General features: G+C 43.4%; 1 protein-coding gene across 1 annotated transcript in view; it reads left to right on the top strand.

Annotated features, from left to right (window-relative positions):
• SLC6A5 (solute carrier family 6 member 5) overlaps positions 1–19,708 on the top strand; it is a 76,965-nt gene that overhangs the window by 32,839 nt on the left and 24,418 nt on the right. The window contains exons 7-12 of the mRNA XM_073578308.1: positions 4,814–4,948; positions 7,149–7,252; positions 7,524–7,648; positions 7,833–7,945; positions 8,308–8,439; positions 8,897–8,996. Coding sequence (XP_073434409.1) covers positions 4,814–4,948; positions 7,149–7,252; positions 7,524–7,648; positions 7,833–7,945; positions 8,308–8,439; positions 8,897–8,996 — 709 coding nt within the window. The remainder of the gene's footprint in view (positions 1–4,813; positions 4,949–7,148; positions 7,253–7,523; positions 7,649–7,832; positions 7,946–8,307; positions 8,440–8,896; positions 8,997–19,708) is intronic.

Genomic DNA, 19,708 nt, shown 5'->3' with positions numbered 1-19,708 from the left:
CATGGGCGGACATGCCGCCTGTGCAGCTGCACCAGGGCCCGGAGGTGGAGGGGGCCCCTGCAGTGCAACTAATAGTGAGGGCAATCTGGCCTGTTTCTCCGGACCCGAGGCTACGGCCAGATTGCCCACATGTGCGGCGGGCAGGGAGCGATCTCAGCAGTTCCGCTGCCTACAAGAGAAAATAGCAGCAGAGCGGAGCTGCAGGGATCCGTCCTGCTTCCTGCCCGGCACCCGCGCTTCTTGTCTCTGACACAGACAGCAGCGCCGCTGGATGACGTCATCATTCAGCGGCCGGCTGTGCCAGAGCGAGGAAGCAGCCGAATGCAGGGATGCTGCCGCTGTGGGAGAGCGTGCAGACAGATGAGAGGTGCTGTGTGCGTGTGCTTTTTGTATGTACATGTGTTGTGTGTGTGGAGATGAGTGGTGGTGTGTGTGTGTGTGTGTGTGTGTGTGTGTGTGTGTGTGTGTGTGTGTGTGTGTGTGTGTGTGTGTGTGCATACATACATGCATGTGTAGTGCTGCGGGGGAATGTGCAGAGCGGCGAATGGTGCTGTGTGTGTGTCGGTGGAGGAGAGGGCAACGATGGGGGTGATTGCGAGAAGGCAATAATGGGGTGATGGAGAGGAGGCGGTGATAGGGAGAAGGCAATCATGAGGAGAAGGCAATGATGGTGTGATGGGGAGAAGGCAGTGATGGGGGTGATTGGGAGGAGGCAATGATGGGGGTGATTGGGAGGAGGCAATGATGGGGTGATGGGGATGAGGCAATGATGGGGTAAAGGGGAAAAGGCAATGCTGGGAGTAATGGAGAGAAGGCAATGATGTGGATGGTGGTGTAGGAAATGATGGAAGTGGTGGAATGGGCAACGGTGGGGATGTGGGGGAGGAGGAAATGATGGAGATGGGGAGAAGGCAATGATGGAGATGGGGAGAAGGCAATGATGATGGTAGTGGAAAAGACAATGATGGGGGTGGTGGACAAGAAGGCAATGATGGAGATGGGGAGAAGGTAATGATGATGGTAGTGGAAAAGACAATGATGGGAGGTGTGGTGGTGGAGAAGACAATGATGGAGGTGGTGGAAAGGGTAATGATGGGGGTGATGGAGAAAGCAATGATGGGGTGGTAGGGAAGAAGGCAATGATGGGGTGGTGGGGGAAAAGCAATGAGGATGGGGGTGGTGGGGGAGAATGAAATTATGGTGGTGGTGGAAAGGGCAATAATGGGGGTGGTGGGGGAGGAGGAAATGATGGAGGTGGTGGAATGGGCAATGATGGGGTGGCAGGGGAGAAAGCAATGATAGTGGTGGGGGAGAAGTCAATGATAGAGGTGGTGAAGAGGGCAATGATGGGGTGGGGGAGAGGACAATACTGGGATGCGGGGGAGGAGGACAATGATGGGTATGGGGGATTGGGATGGGAGGAAGGGGGACTTATAATGGACTTAAGAACAGGGGGAGATTGAGGAAGACATTATCACTTATTATATCTAACACAGTCCCTTAGTATACAGTATAGTGTGCGTACTTATGTCTAAAACAATCCTATAGTGTACGTACTTATTATGTACAACACAGTCCCTTAGTATATAGTGTACTCACTAATTCTGTGTAACACCATCCTTAGTTACAGTGTCCTCTTTTATTATGTATAACACCGTCCTATATTACGTACCATCCTCTCTAGATATATATGATGCCGTCCCTTATTATATAGCTTCCACTGACATCACATGATGTCTTCCTTCTCGCATCTGCGTGGACGCGCGGCCCGAGATCCCACCCCGCAATCTCTTCTAATGTATTCACGCTGCGGGGTGGGATCTCGGGCCGCGCACCCACGCAGGTGCGAGAAGGAAGACATCATGTGATGTCAGTGGACGGGCAGCGCTAACTGCGCATACCCAAGAAACAAGATTGCAGCGCAGGCGCCGGGTAAATAACTGAACGCTGAGGAGGCGGCGCCCAGAAGAATGGAGGAAATGACTGATGGCTGTGAGGCATCTGTGTCCGGGGGGAAAGACCTGCCCCCCGGACAAACTAGAGGTATGAGTGACAAATGATAAAAATGATTCTTTCAATGGTGGAAGGGACCCCAACTAAAAGAGCCACCTTGACAGAATGCAGCATTAGTGCTGCACAAGGTGGCTCTTTTAGTTAAAAACGCCTGGGGGGGGGGGGGGGGTGACAGGTTCCCTTTAAACTTTTTATTATCTTTATTTTTGACCTTGTAGTGTAAGAACAGCATTTAATAGTAATTGACAGCCACTAGGGGGCACTGCTGTCTCATGACTTGTATATGCGCAGTAAAAGAAAAGAGGACGCATGGATGCAGAATGGTTGGCACATGGGAATCTCTGGTATAACCTGGGATGAGGCCGCCTTTGTTGTGTTGGGATATGTTCACATGACCGTATTTTTTGGTCTGAGGGACATCTGTGAAAAAAACCTGACCTCATATAGACAGCACTTCGGACCGATGCACTTCAATAGGGCTGTTCAGATGACCGAATGTGTGAAAACATATGGCCCTGTGCACATTCCTCTTCCATATGGCGGATGAGACTTGTCTATGGAAAAAAAAATCGGATCACCCGTATTCCGGCGATTTTTATGGATGCGTTGCAGTTGTTAACACTGGAAACTGTATTTGTTCTTATATCAGAAGATGATAAAATGCACAAGATTGGACATACAGATTACATATGGATAATGATACAGATGGAAAAAATGTCATCCGTTCTTCTTATACGCTTAGCCTTACTGTCCAGGGGTAATAGTGACGTGTTTTCCGTGTCTTCCTCTGCACAGATTAACTTTGCACATTTTTCAGGTTTTTCCTGGCTGCTTTGGAATGAAGCCTAATTAGTTACTGGATTGTTGTCTGCAGAGCATGGTTAGTCTACAAGGAAGGTGGTCCTTGTCTCCCCCCCGAACCCCAGCCAATGCCACCCCACACACAACACCCACTAGGCGATGACAGGGCTGTGAAGACGGATAGGATAAGATGGACGCTTTATCTTATCTACACACTATTTGTAGGAAAACTCATATTACATTTGCAACTATTTGAGTTTCTAAGGTTATGTGCACACTTGCGGATTCTGCTGCGGATCCACAGCGGATTTGGCCCTGCAGTTTCACCTGCGGTGTACAGTACCATTGTATTCAAATAAAAATAAAAAAACTCTGTGCACATGCTGTGGAAACGCAGCGGGTTTAAATCTGCAGCATGTCAATTCATTGTGCGGATTCCGCAACGCTTTTACACCTCTTCTATTATAGGAATCCGCAGGTGTAAAAACGCAGGGGAAATCCGCACAAAAACTGCAGAAAATCCACAGTAAATCTGCACTAAATCCGCAGGTAAAAAGCAAGTCATTTTACCTGCGGATTTAGCAAAATCCGCATGGAAAACTCTGCAGCAGAATCTGCAACGTGTGTTCATACCCTTATACTCTAGTCACATCCAAAGCTGCATTTACAACTCTGCTGGTTGCACAGATTATGTCCAGACGGGTTTTCAGCTTTCCATTTACTGGGAAATTGAAGAAAAAGGGTGGAATTAAAGGGGTTATTCTCATGATCGGGCTTCGGCAGTGCACCCTGCTCCTCTATCTCCCTGCTTTCTGCTTCCCAGAGGGGGGATTGACTGCTGAAGCTCTGTACCACAGATCCTAAATGTGCGCTCTCTCATGCAAGTCACACTCAGGTTTGTCCCTGAATCATCGGCCAGCTTCAATCAGAGTTTCCAAGCTCAATAGCAAAGAGCTTGTAAGCGCTGCACTTCTTGCCTAGGAGATCAGCCACTGCTGAGACTGCCAGAGGTGGTCGTAACCTAGGCAACCAGCAGTAAATAATGCAATTAAACATCCATCCATGACAACGAAGAGTATTTTTGATAAGATGTAAATTGCAAAATTGCTGTTTTTTTTTTTTCCCATATAGGATGATGAGATTAACCCCTTTAAAAGTCAAAGTTTATTGGAAAGTTGCCAAAGGTTTCATTTTACAATGATTAATCTTCATATAGTGCATTTGTAATATGGTATAGATACATTGCATCACCTTAGTATATAGATACAATATTAATGTTATATTCAATAGATAAATAACATCTTTCTTTATAAGACAAGATTAAAAACATTAACTGATCCAAGAGGAAAACCAATGGGGAGGGGGTGAGAGACGCAATGACAAAGTCTGAGCCAAGCACAACACAGGGCGCTGATACACAGAGCAGCCAGTAGATGGCAGTACTCATGCCCCCCTCACCCTTCCATCTATGTTTCCAAACTAGGTGTCAAGAAATTTCTTCTTCATGTGCCTCTTCTTGTCCTGTGCTGTAACAATGTGCCTCCTGTGTTACTCTGCTTTGTGCATATACTTTCTGTGAATTTCTGTGATTGGCGTAATGTCCCTTTTATTCCAGGTGCTCACCCAGATTCTGAAAAGTTTGTATCCCTCCCATTGTATCCAATGCTCTGGCAGCCACTCCTCAGCAGACGAGCTAATTACCATGTATCTCAGGTGACAGTCCCCATTCATTGTATGAATCCCACCAGTCATTATGCCCAAATGATAATTTAGGTGTAGTATCAGGCATCGGCCACTAGGCGGAGTGGAGAGCAAGCAGAGCGCAGTGATACGATTGGAGGGGTCGTGCCAAGATCTTTGTCTCTCTAGGTTTTGTGTCTTTTCTCCAGGATCTGTCCAGTCTGTTCTCTGTGATGGTGGCCCAGTGCTGTTGTATCACTTCTCTCGCTTCTTTGGGGCTCGTTATAGTATAATAATTTGGTTTTGCTTTATCATTCAGGTTGTGTATTTTACAGCCACTTTTCCTTATGTGGTACTTATCATCCTGCTCATTCGTGGAGTAACTTTGCCGGGGGCAGGAGAAGGCATCTGGTACTTTATCACCCCGAAGTGGGAGAAACTTGGAGATGCTATGGTGAGTATGGAAATGATATAATCCTCGCTGCCTGCAGCTACCACTAGAGGGCGCTAAACACACACTTCAATGTCTAATTGTGTCTGCAGCGAGCGCCTCCTAGTGGTGGCTGCAAGTAGCGATTATGTCAATGTCTCCTGGCTCGGTGGGAGGGTGGGACGCTGTTGGTGTCTAAGGGGGCCGCTCATGTCATGCAGCAGAGTCCAGAGAGTCCTGAGCATTCCCAAATTTTGGAATGGAAGTATAACATTAGCCATCACTGTATTGCTGATGATGATGAGGGTAATAATACAACAGCGTCTCTCGCATCCCTGCGGGACAGTTTTTGGGGTCATGGATTCAATTTATATTAGTCACATTGAAATTTAGACAAACTGCAGCACAGCGACACGTAAATGTATCGCGCACGGTGACACGTTACTGTATCCGGGGACTGACTCTCGCACCTGGACGGCTCCATAAACGCTCGTGTCATCTAGTTTTAAATTGCCTCATTGATCGCTCCACATCCTGTCGTCCCCCCGCTTCTCCCTTCATGTCAGCGGCAAATAGCAGAGCCCCCCGATGGGACCGCAGAGCAGCGATCTATAGAAGTGTGGACGTCCGCCCTGCACACAGGGAACAGGCTGCTGATGTTTCAGCTTCGGTATCAGCGTGGCGTGACCATAAGTAAGTACACCCCTCAGCTGCCCGATCATATGGATTAACTAAGTAACGGGTGTGAATACAGAGCTGGTGTTACACTTTGTGCTGATATTTCAGCGCTGGTCTCCTTCTCAGCATTTGAGTCTTTCTCTTACTGTATCTATCGCTCTCATCACTCACAGACCTATAATGTATTGCGGGAGATCAGCGCTGATTGAAGTCGGCACCACGGCCATAGCGCAGGCGGTGAAACACAATCTTAACAGGGTACATCCAGAGAGGTGACAGCCTTCACAATCCAGGCAAAAGAAGAGAAAATAAATCTGGAAACTGTGAAAGGCACAATCCTTACTGTATACCAGGCAATGGGGTCCCAGCATTGTCAGTCTGCCCTGTACCTGTATAGAGGGGCCGACGTATTATTGGTGCAATCTGTGCAGCCGCATAGGGGCCCAAGAGACCTCCAGAGCAGCCCCTGACGCAGACACATAATGGAGGCATAATGATGAACTATTGGACTGTGAGGGTCTGTGCACACGTTGCGGATTTGGTCCTGCGGATCCGCAGAAACTGCTGCGGTGTACAGTACCATTATAATCAATGGAAAATGAAATCCGCAGTGCACATGGTGCGGAATTTTCCGCACGGATTTGCTGCGGTTTCAGATCCGCAGCATGTCAATTCTTTGTGCAGATTCCGCTGCGGTTTGGTACCTGCTCCATGGCAGGTGTCAAACCGCAGGGGAAACCCCGCAGGCAAAACCACAGAAAATCTGCAGATAAACCGCAGGTCTTTTGACCTGCGGTTTTACCTGCGGATTTAGACAAATCCGTGCGAAAATTCTGCAGCAAAATCAGCAGTGTGCACACACCCTGAAGAGCCCATATGCTGTTCTCTCAGAGGGGCCTGTGTCTTTTCACTCCTGTGTCTGAAATCCTATGGGATCACCTGGTTGTGGCTGGTTTTATGGTGAAATAATGTTCTTTCCACTTCCAGATTATCGCCCCAAAACTGCTCACTGGGACCTTTAGTAGTTTAGAAATTCTCCTGTAACCAATGCCATCAGTATATTTTGCAACAATAAGGTTGCAAAGGTCTCAAGACAGTTCAGTGGTTTTACCCATTATTGGCGATTTCTTGTGCGGCACCTTGGTAGTGAGACACCTTTTTATAGGCCATCAGTTGAACTAGCTGATATTATAAGTCACTAACAGGCAGGATTGATTTCTAGTTACTGATAAATTTCAGCTGGTGGCAAAACTTTCCGTGGCTTTTTGCACCTCTCTTTCTTCATGTGTTTAATACTTTTTCCTTGTGTCTTTTCGCATTATTACACATAACTTAATTTACGGACATCTATGATGATTTCTTTGCCTGTGTGGATTGGATGGTTGTTACCGACAACTGGTGAGAATTTCATGACAATAGAACCTTTAGAAGCAGATTTACTTAGAACATTGGTGATGTGTTTGGTACTTATTTCATGCGCTGTAAGTATCTATCTTTCTATGTAATTCATATCTATGATATATTTTATTTCTCTTTTTTTATGAAGGTCTGGAAAGATGCAGCAACACAGATTTTCTTTTCTCTGTCTGCGGCCTGGGGAGGGCTGATCACGTTGTCATCTTACAATAAATTCCACAATAACTTGTATCGGTAGGTGCATACAGGGATAGTTCACCTATTATTATTTCCCTTTTATACTCATGAATGATTTTTCTTGCTCGTGTAGTAAAGTTTCTTAAAACATTAAGAAAAATAAGATGAAATATCAACCTCCAGATAAAAGACACAGTGACACCTAGTGGTCAAATGACATTATTAATTCTTATTTATACTCCCGTCATTCTGCCCTCATCCATATCTTTAGTCTTGTGGGGTATAAGAATGAACTTGCTCCTCTTATGAACTTTCTTCTCTCTTGCAGGGACACTCTGATAGTCACTTTCACCAACAGCGCAACAAGTATTTTTGCCGGATTTGTCATCTTTTCTGTCATTGGCTTCATGGCAAACGAGCTAAAAGTAAACATTGAAAAAGTTGCTGATCAAGGTAAGAGAATGTACAAATATATAATGCTAATATGGATTTGAAATACAGTTTAAATATAAGATAAAAAAAAGGCACACCCACTGTGTGTGTGACTCCACCCATGAGCATCCTGGTCCTGCCCACAAGGTACATCACATTGCTCCATCTGCAGAACTGCAGTGACATTTCCTAATTTTACCCACAGGTCCTGGCATTGCTTTTGTAGTGTACCCTGAGGCCCTGACCAGACTGCCCCTGTCCCCATTTTGGGCAATAATATTTTTCCTTATGCTTCTAACGTTGGGACTGGACACAATGGTAAGAGCAAATGAAGAGCAACAATAATATATAAGAAGTATAATCTGAAGCAAATATGCAGTGTGGATGAGTAACACATGGAATATATGTTAGCCAGTAGTTAGAAAAAAACTATATGGCAACAGGTCATGAAGTGCCACATGGTGGACAGATTGTGAGGTTGATCTAGAACTTGGGGGAGACATTCAGTAGCCAATCAGCACCAACTGGAGGATCCAATTTTTGTCATCTATGCTCCTGTTGTAATATGGAGAATAGTGAAGTCATTGAGGTACGAGGCACCAATGCCTCAGGGAGGTCACTATGCTGTAGATGTTTATTTGCAACTTTCTCCTTATTTTGTATTTTATTTTATATTTCAGTTTGCAACAATTGAAACAATTGTAACTTCAGTGGCGGATGAGTTTCCCAAGTATCTGCGGACACACAAGCCCCTCTTCACCTTGGTGTGCTGTGTGGGCTTCTTCATCATGGGGTTTCCAATGATCACACAGGTCAGTGGATCTGTCAATAAGAACGATCGGTCCATTAAAAGGGACCAATTGTGAAAACAGGCAACTTTGCACTTTACCGCTCATTAACAATCCACTCTGGTCTCAAGAATGGATGCATTTTGAATTGCATAGCTTACTGCTTCGTGCCTAGGTCGGCCACTTCTGCAGTCTCACATCAGAAATGGCCGGTTTCCTAGGCACCGAGTGTGAGCTTTCAAGCTGTTTGCTATGCAGCTTGCAAGGGCTGCACTGAAGCTGTCCAGATCGCTCACTCCTCCTGTCCGGCAGAGAGCAAAGTTCAGACTAGGAGAGCGACTATGTTACCAGTCCAAACTGTCAGTCTTTAGGAGCGCGTTCCCCTCCACAGCCAGCAGGAATCTGGGAGGAAGGGGAGCAGATAAGAGTAGACTACAATTTAAATAATTAGGTCTTTCTTGTCACTATTTGTCTTTTCTAGGGAGGGATTTACATGTTGCAGCTCGTCGACAACTATGCAGCGTCATATTCCCTTGTAATTATTGCAATCTTCGAACTGGTGGGAATTTCCTATGTGTACGGTAAGAAACATCTCATCTCACAGAATCAGAAACAACTACAGCAAACAAGTTTCCTTCCATTCTATGGATTCTGATGCTGCAGACAGGACCGGTTTTAGACAAAGTGGGGCCCTGGGCAAAAGTTTAAGGTGGGACCCTAAATGCTGACATATTGCACCACCACACAGAAACATTTCGGTTGTATTTACATGCGCTGAGTTCAGGCCGTTAAACGAGCACGAGCGACAATATTAAAGTCATTCAATGCTTGTTTTCCGGCCTCTCTAGGGTAGGGGCACACGTGCAGTAATTGGCTTAGGACGCAGCGCATGTCCGCTGCCGGCTACTGAACGCAGGTGAATCTGCATGTGTTCATTGAACCGTGCGGATTCAATGCATCCAAAATATTGTACGGGTGAAATTTATCTTGAGGAGGCTCGCGTCTCCACAAGATAAATAGACATGCAGTCTGGAAAGACGCGCCACATGTCAGTGTCCACGGGTAATCCGCAGACGTCTGTGCACGCATAGTGGGCATGGGATTTCTTGAAATCCCATCCACTAGGCTATAACATCTGGACACTGCACAAGTGTGCAGCATCCAACCCGCATTGCTTACTGACTGTGTGCACCTACCCTTACTCCAGCTGATGAAGAATGATGGGTGCAGATAGTCCTCGATACAGTATAATCCATGTCCCATATAGTACATATAGTAGGATGCCCTCCCCATGGTCCTTCATAGTATAATGCAGCCCCCTCAGAGTATACTGCAGCCCTCCTCATAGACTATAATGTAGTCCCCTCATAGAGCATAATGCAGCTCTCTCAGTGTATAATGCAGCCCCCCACACACAGTATGATTCAGCCCCCCCACAAACACTATAATGCAGACTCCCCATAGACACACTATAATGCAACCCCCCAAACACAAAGTATAATGCAGCCACTTCACAGTATAATGCAGCCCCCTAAGAGTATAATGCAACTCCCCACTGACAGTATAATTCAGCCCCCCACAAACACACACACACAGTATAGTGCAGCCTTCCCACTGGCACAGTATAATGCAACCCCCCAAACACACAGTATAATACAGCCCCTTCAGAGTATAATGCAGCCCCCAGACACTATATAGTGCAGCCCCCTCACACAGTATAATGCAGCCCCCCCACTCACAGTATAATGCAGCCCCCCACAAACACACACAGTATAGTGCAGCCTTCCCACTGGCACAGTATAATGCAACCCCCCCAAACACACAGTATAATACAGCCCCTTCAGAGTATAATGCAGCCCCCCACTCATAGTATAGTGCAGCCCCCACACACAGTATAGTGCAGTCCCCTCCACACCCATATAGTAGTTATATTCTTGCACATAGGGGCAGTATTATAGTAGTTATATTCTTGTACATAGGGGCAGTATTATAGTAGTTATATTCTTGTACATAGGAGCAGTATTATAGTAGTTATCTTGTACATAGGGGGCAGTATTATAGTAGTTATATTCTTGTACATAGGAGTAGTATTATAGTAGTTATATTCTTGTACATAGGGGCAGTATTATAGTAGTTATATTCTATTCTTGTACATAGGAGTAGTATTATAGTAGTTATATTCTTGTACATAGGGTCAGTATTATAATAGTTATATTCTTGTATATAGGGTCAGTATTATAGTAGTTATTTTCTTGTACATAGTGGCAGTATTATAGCAGTTATATTTTTGTACATAGGGGCAGTATTATAGTAGTTATATTCTTGTATATAGGGTCAGTATTATAGTAGTTATTTTCTTGTACATAGGAGCAGTATTATAGTAGTTATATTCTTGTACATAGGGTCAGTATTATAGTAGTTATATTCTTGTACATAGGAGCAGTATTATAGTAGTTATATTCTTGTACATAGCAGCAGTATTATAGTTGTTATATTCTTGTACATAGGGGGCAGTATTATAGTAGTTATATTCTTGTACATAGAGGCAGTATTATAGCAGTTATATTCTTGTATATAGGAGTAGCATTATAGTAGTTATATTCTTGTACATAGGGTCAGTATTATAGTAGTTATATTCTGGTACATAGGAGCAGTATTATAGTAGCTATATTCTTGAACATAGGGGCAGTATTATCGTAGTTATATTCTTGTACATAGGAGCAGTATTATAGTAGTTATATTCTTGTACATAGGGGGCAGTATTATAGTAGTTATATTCTTGTACATAGGAGTAGTATTATAGTAGTTATATTCTTGTACATAGGGGCAGTATTATAGTAGTTATATTCTTGTACATAGGGGGCAGTATTATAGTAGTTATATTCTTGTACATAGGAGCAGTATTATAGTAGTTATATTCTTGTACATAGGGTCAGTATTATAGTAGGTATTTTCTTGTACATAGGAGCGGTATTATAGCAGTTATATTCTTGTAGATAGGGGCAGTATTATAGTAGTTATATTCTTGTACATAGTGGCAGTATTATAGCAGTTATATTTTTGTACATAGGGGCAGTATTATAGTAGTTATATTCTTGTATATAGGGTCAGTATTATAGTAGTTATTTTCTTGTACATAGGAGCAGTATTATAGTAGTTATATTCTTGTACATAGGGTCAGTATTATAGTAGTTATATTCTTGTACATAGGAGCAGTATTATAGTAGTTATATTCTTGTACATAGCAGCAGTATTATAGTTGTTATATTCTTGTACATAGGGGGCAGTATTATAGTAGTTATATTCTTGAACATAGGGGCAGTATTATAGTAGTTATATTCTTGTACATAGAGGCAGTATTATAGCAGTTATATTCTTGTACATAGGGGCAGTATTATAGTAGTTATATTCTTGTACATAGCAGCAGTATTATAGTAGTTATATTCTTGTACATAGGAGCAGTATTATAGTAGTTATATTCTTGTACATAGGGGCAGTATTATAGTAGCTATATTCTTGTACATAGGAGCAGTATTATAGTAGCTATATTCTTGAACATAGGGGCAGTATTATCGTAGTTATATTCTTGTACATAGAAGCAGTATTATAGTAGTTATATTCTTGTACATAGGGGGCAGTATTACAGTAGTTATATTCTTGTACATAGGAGTAGTATTATAGTAGTTATATTCTTGTACATAGGGGCAGTATTATAGTAGTTATCTTGTACATAGGGGGCAGTATTATAGTAGTTATATTCTTGCACATAGGAGCAGTATTATAGTAGTTATATTCTTGTACATAGGGGCAGTATTATAGTAGTTATATTCTTGTACAGAGTGGCAGTATTTTAGCAGTTACGTATATTCTTGTATATAGGAGTAGTATTATAGTAGTTATATTCTTGTACATAGGAGCAGTATTATAGTAGTTATATTCTTGTACATAGGAGCAGTATTATAGTAGCTATATTCTTGTACATAGGAGCAGTATTATAGTAGATATATTCTTGGACATAGGGGGCAGTATTATAGTAGTTATATTCTTGAACATAGGGGCAGTATTATAGTAGTTATATTCTTGTACATAGGAGCAGTATTATAGTAGTTATATTCTTGTACATAGGGTCAGTATTATAGTAGTTATATTCTTGTACATAGGAGCAGTATTATAGTAGTTATCTTGTATATAGGGGGCAGTATTATAGTAGTTATATTCTTGTACATAGGAGTAGTATTATAGTAGTTATATTCTTGTACATAGGGGCAGTATTATAGTAGTTATATTCTTGTACAGAGGAGCTGTATTATAGTAGTTATATTCTTGTACATAGGGAGCAGTATTGTAGTAGTTATATTCTTGTACATAGGGGCAGTATTATAGTAGTTATATTCTTGTACATAGGCAGCAGTATTATAATAGAAGAAAATATATTTGTCAGCTCACCCTTCCTGGAGTGGATTGATTATGCGGATGCTCACTGTGCAGCAAGAGAAATTCAGAAGACGATTCAAATCCAGCATCCAAAAACTCCTTTTTGTTTATTTAATTTTTAGTCATATTCTTGTATACAGGGGGAAATATTATAGTAGTCAGGGCTGCTTCCAGGAATTTTAGGTCCCCATACTGGCAATATTTTCAGTCCCCCTTTAGAGTCTGTTCAGGCTCCACCCCAATTCCGTCTCCTTTCCTCAAACCTTCCACGCTACCACCAACTGTTGGAAAAAATCCGACCATTAGAAACCACACCAATTGGAAGAATGGGAAACTTTTATCCCCGATAGGACACTTTTGGTCATCATCAAGAGCTAGGGTAGCTCCAAACACGTCGACCTGTGCGCTAACATGTTTTTTTAAACTTTACTTTTTCGTGCAGTTGCTGGATTTTCACAGGACACTTTTCTCCCCATTTTAAGATGCAGGAGCAGGTGGGGTATCTGTCCGCAGCTCCATTCATGCTCTTTGGGGGCTACTAGAAAAAGCCAAGTGCAGCCACTGAGGGAATGAATGGATCAGTGGTCGAGCCGCACATGAGCTCCATTCTTATGGGGATAAGAGTTCCATGTTCAGCAGATCGTTGTAGATCATTGCAGATCCCAGCATTCAGACACCCACCAATCAATAACTTATCACTTATCCTTAGGCCACATTCACACATTCATTATTATACATCAGTATTTGTAAGTCAAAACCAGGAGCGGAACAATCAGAGGAAAATTATAATAGAAACACGTCACCACTTTTGTATTTATCCCCCACTCATGGTTTTGGATTACCAACACTGATGTAAAATCCTGACCAAATACTGAACATGTGAACGTGGCGTTAGGATAGGTGATTACTTGTTTTTGCCAGGGAACATCTGTAATTGTAAAATTGCTACTGTAGTCACTGAACAGGGAGGGGTTAAACGTCCAAATAATTAATTTCTATTGGAAATAAATAATCTTCCCCTTATTGATAATATAGAGAACAGAGTAACCTCCACACACACAACATTATTCACTATACCAACACCAATAATACTATATGCAAGGCGCAAATGCCACCACACTGTGACCAGACTACATAATATCACCACACAGTGACCGATTAATGCCACATACAAGGGACAAATACCGCCACACCATCACTAGACCACATATTACCTTCACATAGTGACCCAATAATACCACATACAGGGGACAAATACCATCACACCATGACCTGACCACATATTACTACCACATAGTAACCCAATAGTGCAACATACAGGGGACAAATACCGCCACACTATGACCAGACCATACAGTCATGGCCAAAAGTATTGACACCCCTGCAATTCTGTCAGATAATACTCAGTTTCTTCCTGAAAATGATTGCAAACACAAATTCTTTGGTATTATTATCTTCATTTAATTTGTCTTAAATGAAAAAACACAAAAAGAATTGTCCTAAAGCCAAATTGGATATAATTCCACACCAAACATAACAAAGAGGGTGGACAAAAGTATTGGCACTGTTTGAAAAATCATGTGATGCTTCTCTAATTTGTGTAATTAACAGCGCCTGTAACTTACCTGTGGCACCTAACAGGTGTTGGCAATAAATAAATCACACTTGCAGCCAGTTAACATGGATTAAAGTTGACTCAACCTCTGTCCTGTGTCCTTGTGTGTACCACATTGAGCATGGAGAAAAGAAAGAAGACCAAAGAACTGTCTGAGGACTTGAGAAACCAAATTGTGAGGAAGCATGAGCAATCTCAAGGCTACAAGTCCATCTCCAAAGACCTGAATGTTCCTGTGTCTACCGTGCACAGTGTCATCAAGAAGTTTAAAGCCCATGGCACTGTGGCTAACCTCCCTAGATGTGGCCGGAAAAGAAAAATTGACAAGAGATTTCAACGCAAGATTGTGCGGATGTTGGATAAAGAACCTCCACTAACATCCAAACAAGTTCAAGCTGCCCTGCAGTCCGAGGATACAACGGTGTCAACCCGTACAATCCGTCGGCGTCTGAATGAAAAGGGACTGTATGGTAGGAGACCCAGTAAGACTCCACTTCTTACCCCGAGACATAAAAAAGCCAGGCTGGAGTTTGCCAAAACTTACCTGAAAAAGCCTAAAACATTTTGGAAGAATGTTCTCTGGTCAGATGAGACAAAAGTAGAGCTTTTAGGGCAAAAGCATCAACATAGAGTTTACAGGAGAAAAAAGAGGCATTCAAAGAAAAGTACACGGTCCCTACAGTCAAACATGGCGGAGGTTCCCTGATGTTTTGGGGTTGCTTTGCTGCCTCTGGCACTGGACTGCTTGACCGTGTGCATGGCATTATGAAGTCTGAAGACTACCAACAAATTTTGCAGCATAATGTAGGGTCCAGTGTGAGAAAGTTGGGTCTCCCTCAGAGGTCATGGGTCTTCCAGCAGGACAATGACCCAAAACACACTTCAAAAAGCACTAGAAAATGGTTTGAGAGAAAGCACTGGAGACTTCTAAGGTGGCCAGCAATGAGTCCAGACCTGAATTCCATAGAACACCTGTGGAGAGATCTAAAAATGGCAGTTTGGAGAAGGCACCCTTCAAATATCAGGGACCTGGAGTAGTTTGCCAAAGAAGAATGGTCTAAAATTCCAGCAGAGCATTGTAAGAAACTCATTGATGGTTACCGGAAGCGGTTGGTCACAGTTATTTTGGCTAAAGGTTGTGCAACCAAGTATTAGGCTGAGGGTGCCAATACTTTTGTCCGGCCCATTTTTGGAGTTTTGTGTGAAATGATCAATGTTTTGCTTTTTGCTTCATTTTCTTTTGTGTTTTTTCATTTAAAACAAATTAAATGAAGATAATAATACCAAAGAATTTGTGTTTGCAATCATTTTCAGGAAGAAACTGAATATTATCTGACAGAATTGCAGGGGTGTCAATACTTTTGGCCATGACTGTATATTACCACCACATAGTGACCAAATAATACCACATACAGGGGACAAATACCACCACACCGTGACCGACCAGTTTACATATTACCACCACATAGTGACCGAATACATGCAAGGAAAAAATACCACCACACCATGACTAGACCACATATTACCACCACATAGTGATGAATAATACCACATACAAGGGACAAATACTACCACACCATGACGAGACCATATATTACTCCCACATAGTGGCTGAATAATATCACATAAAAGGGACATTTGCTGCCACACCTTTGACTAGATCAGATATTACCACCACATAGTGAGTTAATATATCCACATTACAAGGAACAACTGCTGCCACACCAAGACCAGACCACATATTACCACCACATAATGACTGAATAATACCATGTACAGGGGACAAATACCACCACACCATGACCAGATCATATATTACTGTTAGGAACGGCGGAACGCACTAAATAAAAAAACCAATAAAGTGCGTTCGCCGCTCGGGGTCCACCGTGCAGTAGGTGGTATAACCGCTGCTAAGTGGTGGCAGTAGCAATATGGCGGTATTGTGCACAGGGTTAACCGTCACCCAAGTGCACAGAGCAATCTCTGTTAAATCACAGAGATGCCTATGAACATAAACAAAAGAGCTGAGCCTGTTAAGGTCACAAGTACTCAGAGTAGTTACACACACGGTATAAGGTCACAGGAATAGCAAAAGATGGCGGTACTAAGTCCTTCTAGACCTACCGTGTGTGTAGCGTCGCAGCCGCGAACACTTAAGTGGGCTGCTACTGCAGCGCGGCGTAGGACACTGCCGCTATACGACAATGCTAGACACAAGCGCAATGTCGGACGCTAGCAACTGTGGACAATGAAGCAGAGGCGCGCTGGCACTGAACTCAATCCCTCACACAAGCGTAATATCAAAGGGAAGGGGTTTCCAATGAGTCATTCACCAGAATCATGCATTCATCGTCATACACACAGCAGCAAGTATGACTATATTAGCGCATGCCGGAACAGCCATGCGCGCCTTTTATAGCAGCCGGGACCTTCCACACGCCTCCAGATCTCTGAGATGGACAAAGGAGATTTGGAGCAGGACCTGAGCACATAACTCCCGTTCTCCAATGGGAGATCGTCCCATGAGCATGCTCAGTAAGAGGACAGAAGGACTTTGCCTTGCAGCAAATCTCTCCTGAGGCAATCTCCTCTGCAATCTCTTCTGCAGTGGATAAAGAGCAGGAGACTGCAGAATGTGAGGGTCTGGATTCCTGCATAGCGACCGCAGAAACCTGACTCCTAGCATATTCCAACCACATAGAAGGAACAATTACCGCCACACCATGACCAGATCACATACAGTTGCTTGTCACAAAATTAGAATATCATCAAAAAGTTAATTTATTTCAGCTCTTCAATACAAAAAGTGAAACTCCTATATTTCATAGCGTCATTACACACAGAGTGATCTATTTCACTTGTTTATTTCTGTTAATGTTGATGATTATGGCTTACAGCCAATGAAAACCCAAAAGTCATTATCTCAGTAAATTAGAATAATTAACAAAAAACACCTGTAAAGGCGTCCTAAGTGTTTAAAAAGGTCCCTTAGTCTGTTTCAGTAAACTCCACAATCATGGGGAAGACTGCTGACTTGACAGACGTCCAGAAGGCAGTCACTGACGCACTCCACAAGGGGGGTAAGCCACAAAAGGTCATTGATGAAGAAGCCGGCTGTTCAGAATGCTGTATCCAAGCATATTAACACCTATCCGACATTGGACGTACATTTACGTTGATGTCAGACTCCCTCCCTTTGATGTGGGCTCTGGTGGTGAGCCCACATCTTTCCCGGCACATGTCAGCTGTTTTGAACAGCTGACAAGTGCCTGGAACAGCCACGGGTGGAATCCGCGATCCACCTGCGGATGTTAACCCATTAAATTCCGCTGTCAAACACTAATAGTGGCATTTAAAATGTGCTTCCAGCAATCGCACCGGAAATTTGCCCAACGGTGACCTCTGTCACGTGACAATGGGTCACCGGTTCGTTGGCATGACAACCGGAGGTCTCCTGGAGACCTCTACGGTTGTCACTGTTGCTTGCTGTGAGCAAGCTGGACTCCGAGACAGCACAGAGGCACTAATCATAGAGGCACAAGAGCAAGGACTAAGTACCAGATCCACAGAAGCAGGAATCTACCACACAAGACAAGACCCAAAGTGCAGACTATGGAAAGAAACCTCAGAAACCGTCCAACACATAGTGGCAGGATGCAAAATGCAAGCAGGCACCCCGTATACTGACTGCCACAACCAAGTAGCGGGAATTGTATACAGGAACATCTGTGCAGCATATGGGCTAAGTCCCCCTAAGTCCAGGTGGGAGAACCCAGAGAAAGTGGTGGAGAATATAAGGGCTAAAATCCTGTGGGACTTCAAGATCCAGATGGATAAGCAGATGTTGGCTAACCAACCAGACATTGTCATAGTAGACAAGGGTCAGAAGACAGCAATGATAAAAGATGTAGCAGTGCCAAGTGACATCAACATCAGAAAGAAGGAATATGAGAAGCTGGAGAAATACCAGGGCCTCAAAGGAGAACTGGAGAAGATGTGGAAGGTGAAGGCAACAGTGATTCCAGTAGTGATAGGAGCAGTGACCCCTAAGTGGAAAAATGGCTACAACACATCCCAGGAGCAACATCTGAGCTCTCTGTCCAGAAAAGGGCAATACTGGGAACAACTAAGATCCAGCGCAGAACCCTCAAACTCCCAGGCCTCTGATAGAGGACCCGAGAATGAGAAAGGACAACAAAGACCACCCCCCAGTGGCGTGAGAAGGAAGTTTATATACAGTTGTGGCCAAAAGTATTGACACCCCTGCAATTCTGTCAGATAATACTCAGTTTCTTCCTGAAAATGATTGCAAACACAAATTTGTTGGTATTATTATCTTCATTTAATTTGTCTTAAATGAAAAAACACAAAAAGAATTGTCCTAAAGCCAAATTGGATATAATTCCACACCAAACATAAAAAAGAGGGTGGACAAAAGTATTGGCACTGTTTGAAAAATCATGTGATGCTTCTCTAATTTGTGTAATTAACAGCACCTGTAACTTACCTGTGGCACCTAACAGGTGTTGGCAATAACTAAATCACACTTGCAGCCAGTTGACATGGATTAAAGATGACTCAACCTCTGTCCTGTGTCCTTGTGTGTACCACATTGAGCATGGAGAAAAGAAAGAAGACCAAAGAACTGTCTGAGGACTTGAGAAACCAAATTGTGAGGAAGCATGAGCAATCTCAAGGCTACAAGTCCATCTCCAAAGACCTGAATGATCCTGTGTCTACCGTGCGCAGTGTCATCAAGAAGTTTAAAGCCCATGGCACTGTGGCTAACCTCCCTAGATGTGGACGGAAAAGAAAAATTGACAAGAGATTTCAACGCAAGATTGTGCGGATGTTGGATAAAGAACCTTGACTAACATCCAAACAAGTTCAAGCTGCCCTGCAGTCCGAGGGTACGACAGTGTCAATCCGTACTATCCGTCGGCGTCTGAATGAAAAGGGACTGTATGGTAGGAGACCCAGGAAGACCCCACTTCTTACCCCGAGACATAAAAAAGCCAGGCTGGGGTTTGCCAAAACTTACCTGAAAAAGCCTAAAACGTTTTGGAAGAATGTTCTCTGGTCAAATGAGACAAAAGTAGAGCTTATTGGGCAAAGGCATCAACATAGAGTTTACAGGAGAAAAAAAGAGGCATTCAAAGAAAAAAACACGGTCCCTACAGTCAAACATGGCGGAGGTTCCCTAATGTTTTGGGGCTGCTGTGCTGCCTCTGGCACTGGACTGCT

The sequence above is a fragment of the Dendrobates tinctorius genome, unplaced genomic scaffold (genome assembly GCF_039654945.1).
Source record: "Dendrobates tinctorius isolate UK_male_01 unplaced genomic scaffold, ASM3965494v1 ptg000059l, whole genome shotgun sequence".
NCBI lineage: Eukaryota > Metazoa > Chordata > Amphibia > Anura > Dendrobatidae > Dendrobates > Dendrobates tinctorius.
This window is presented reverse-complemented; position numbering and strand designations above follow the sequence as displayed.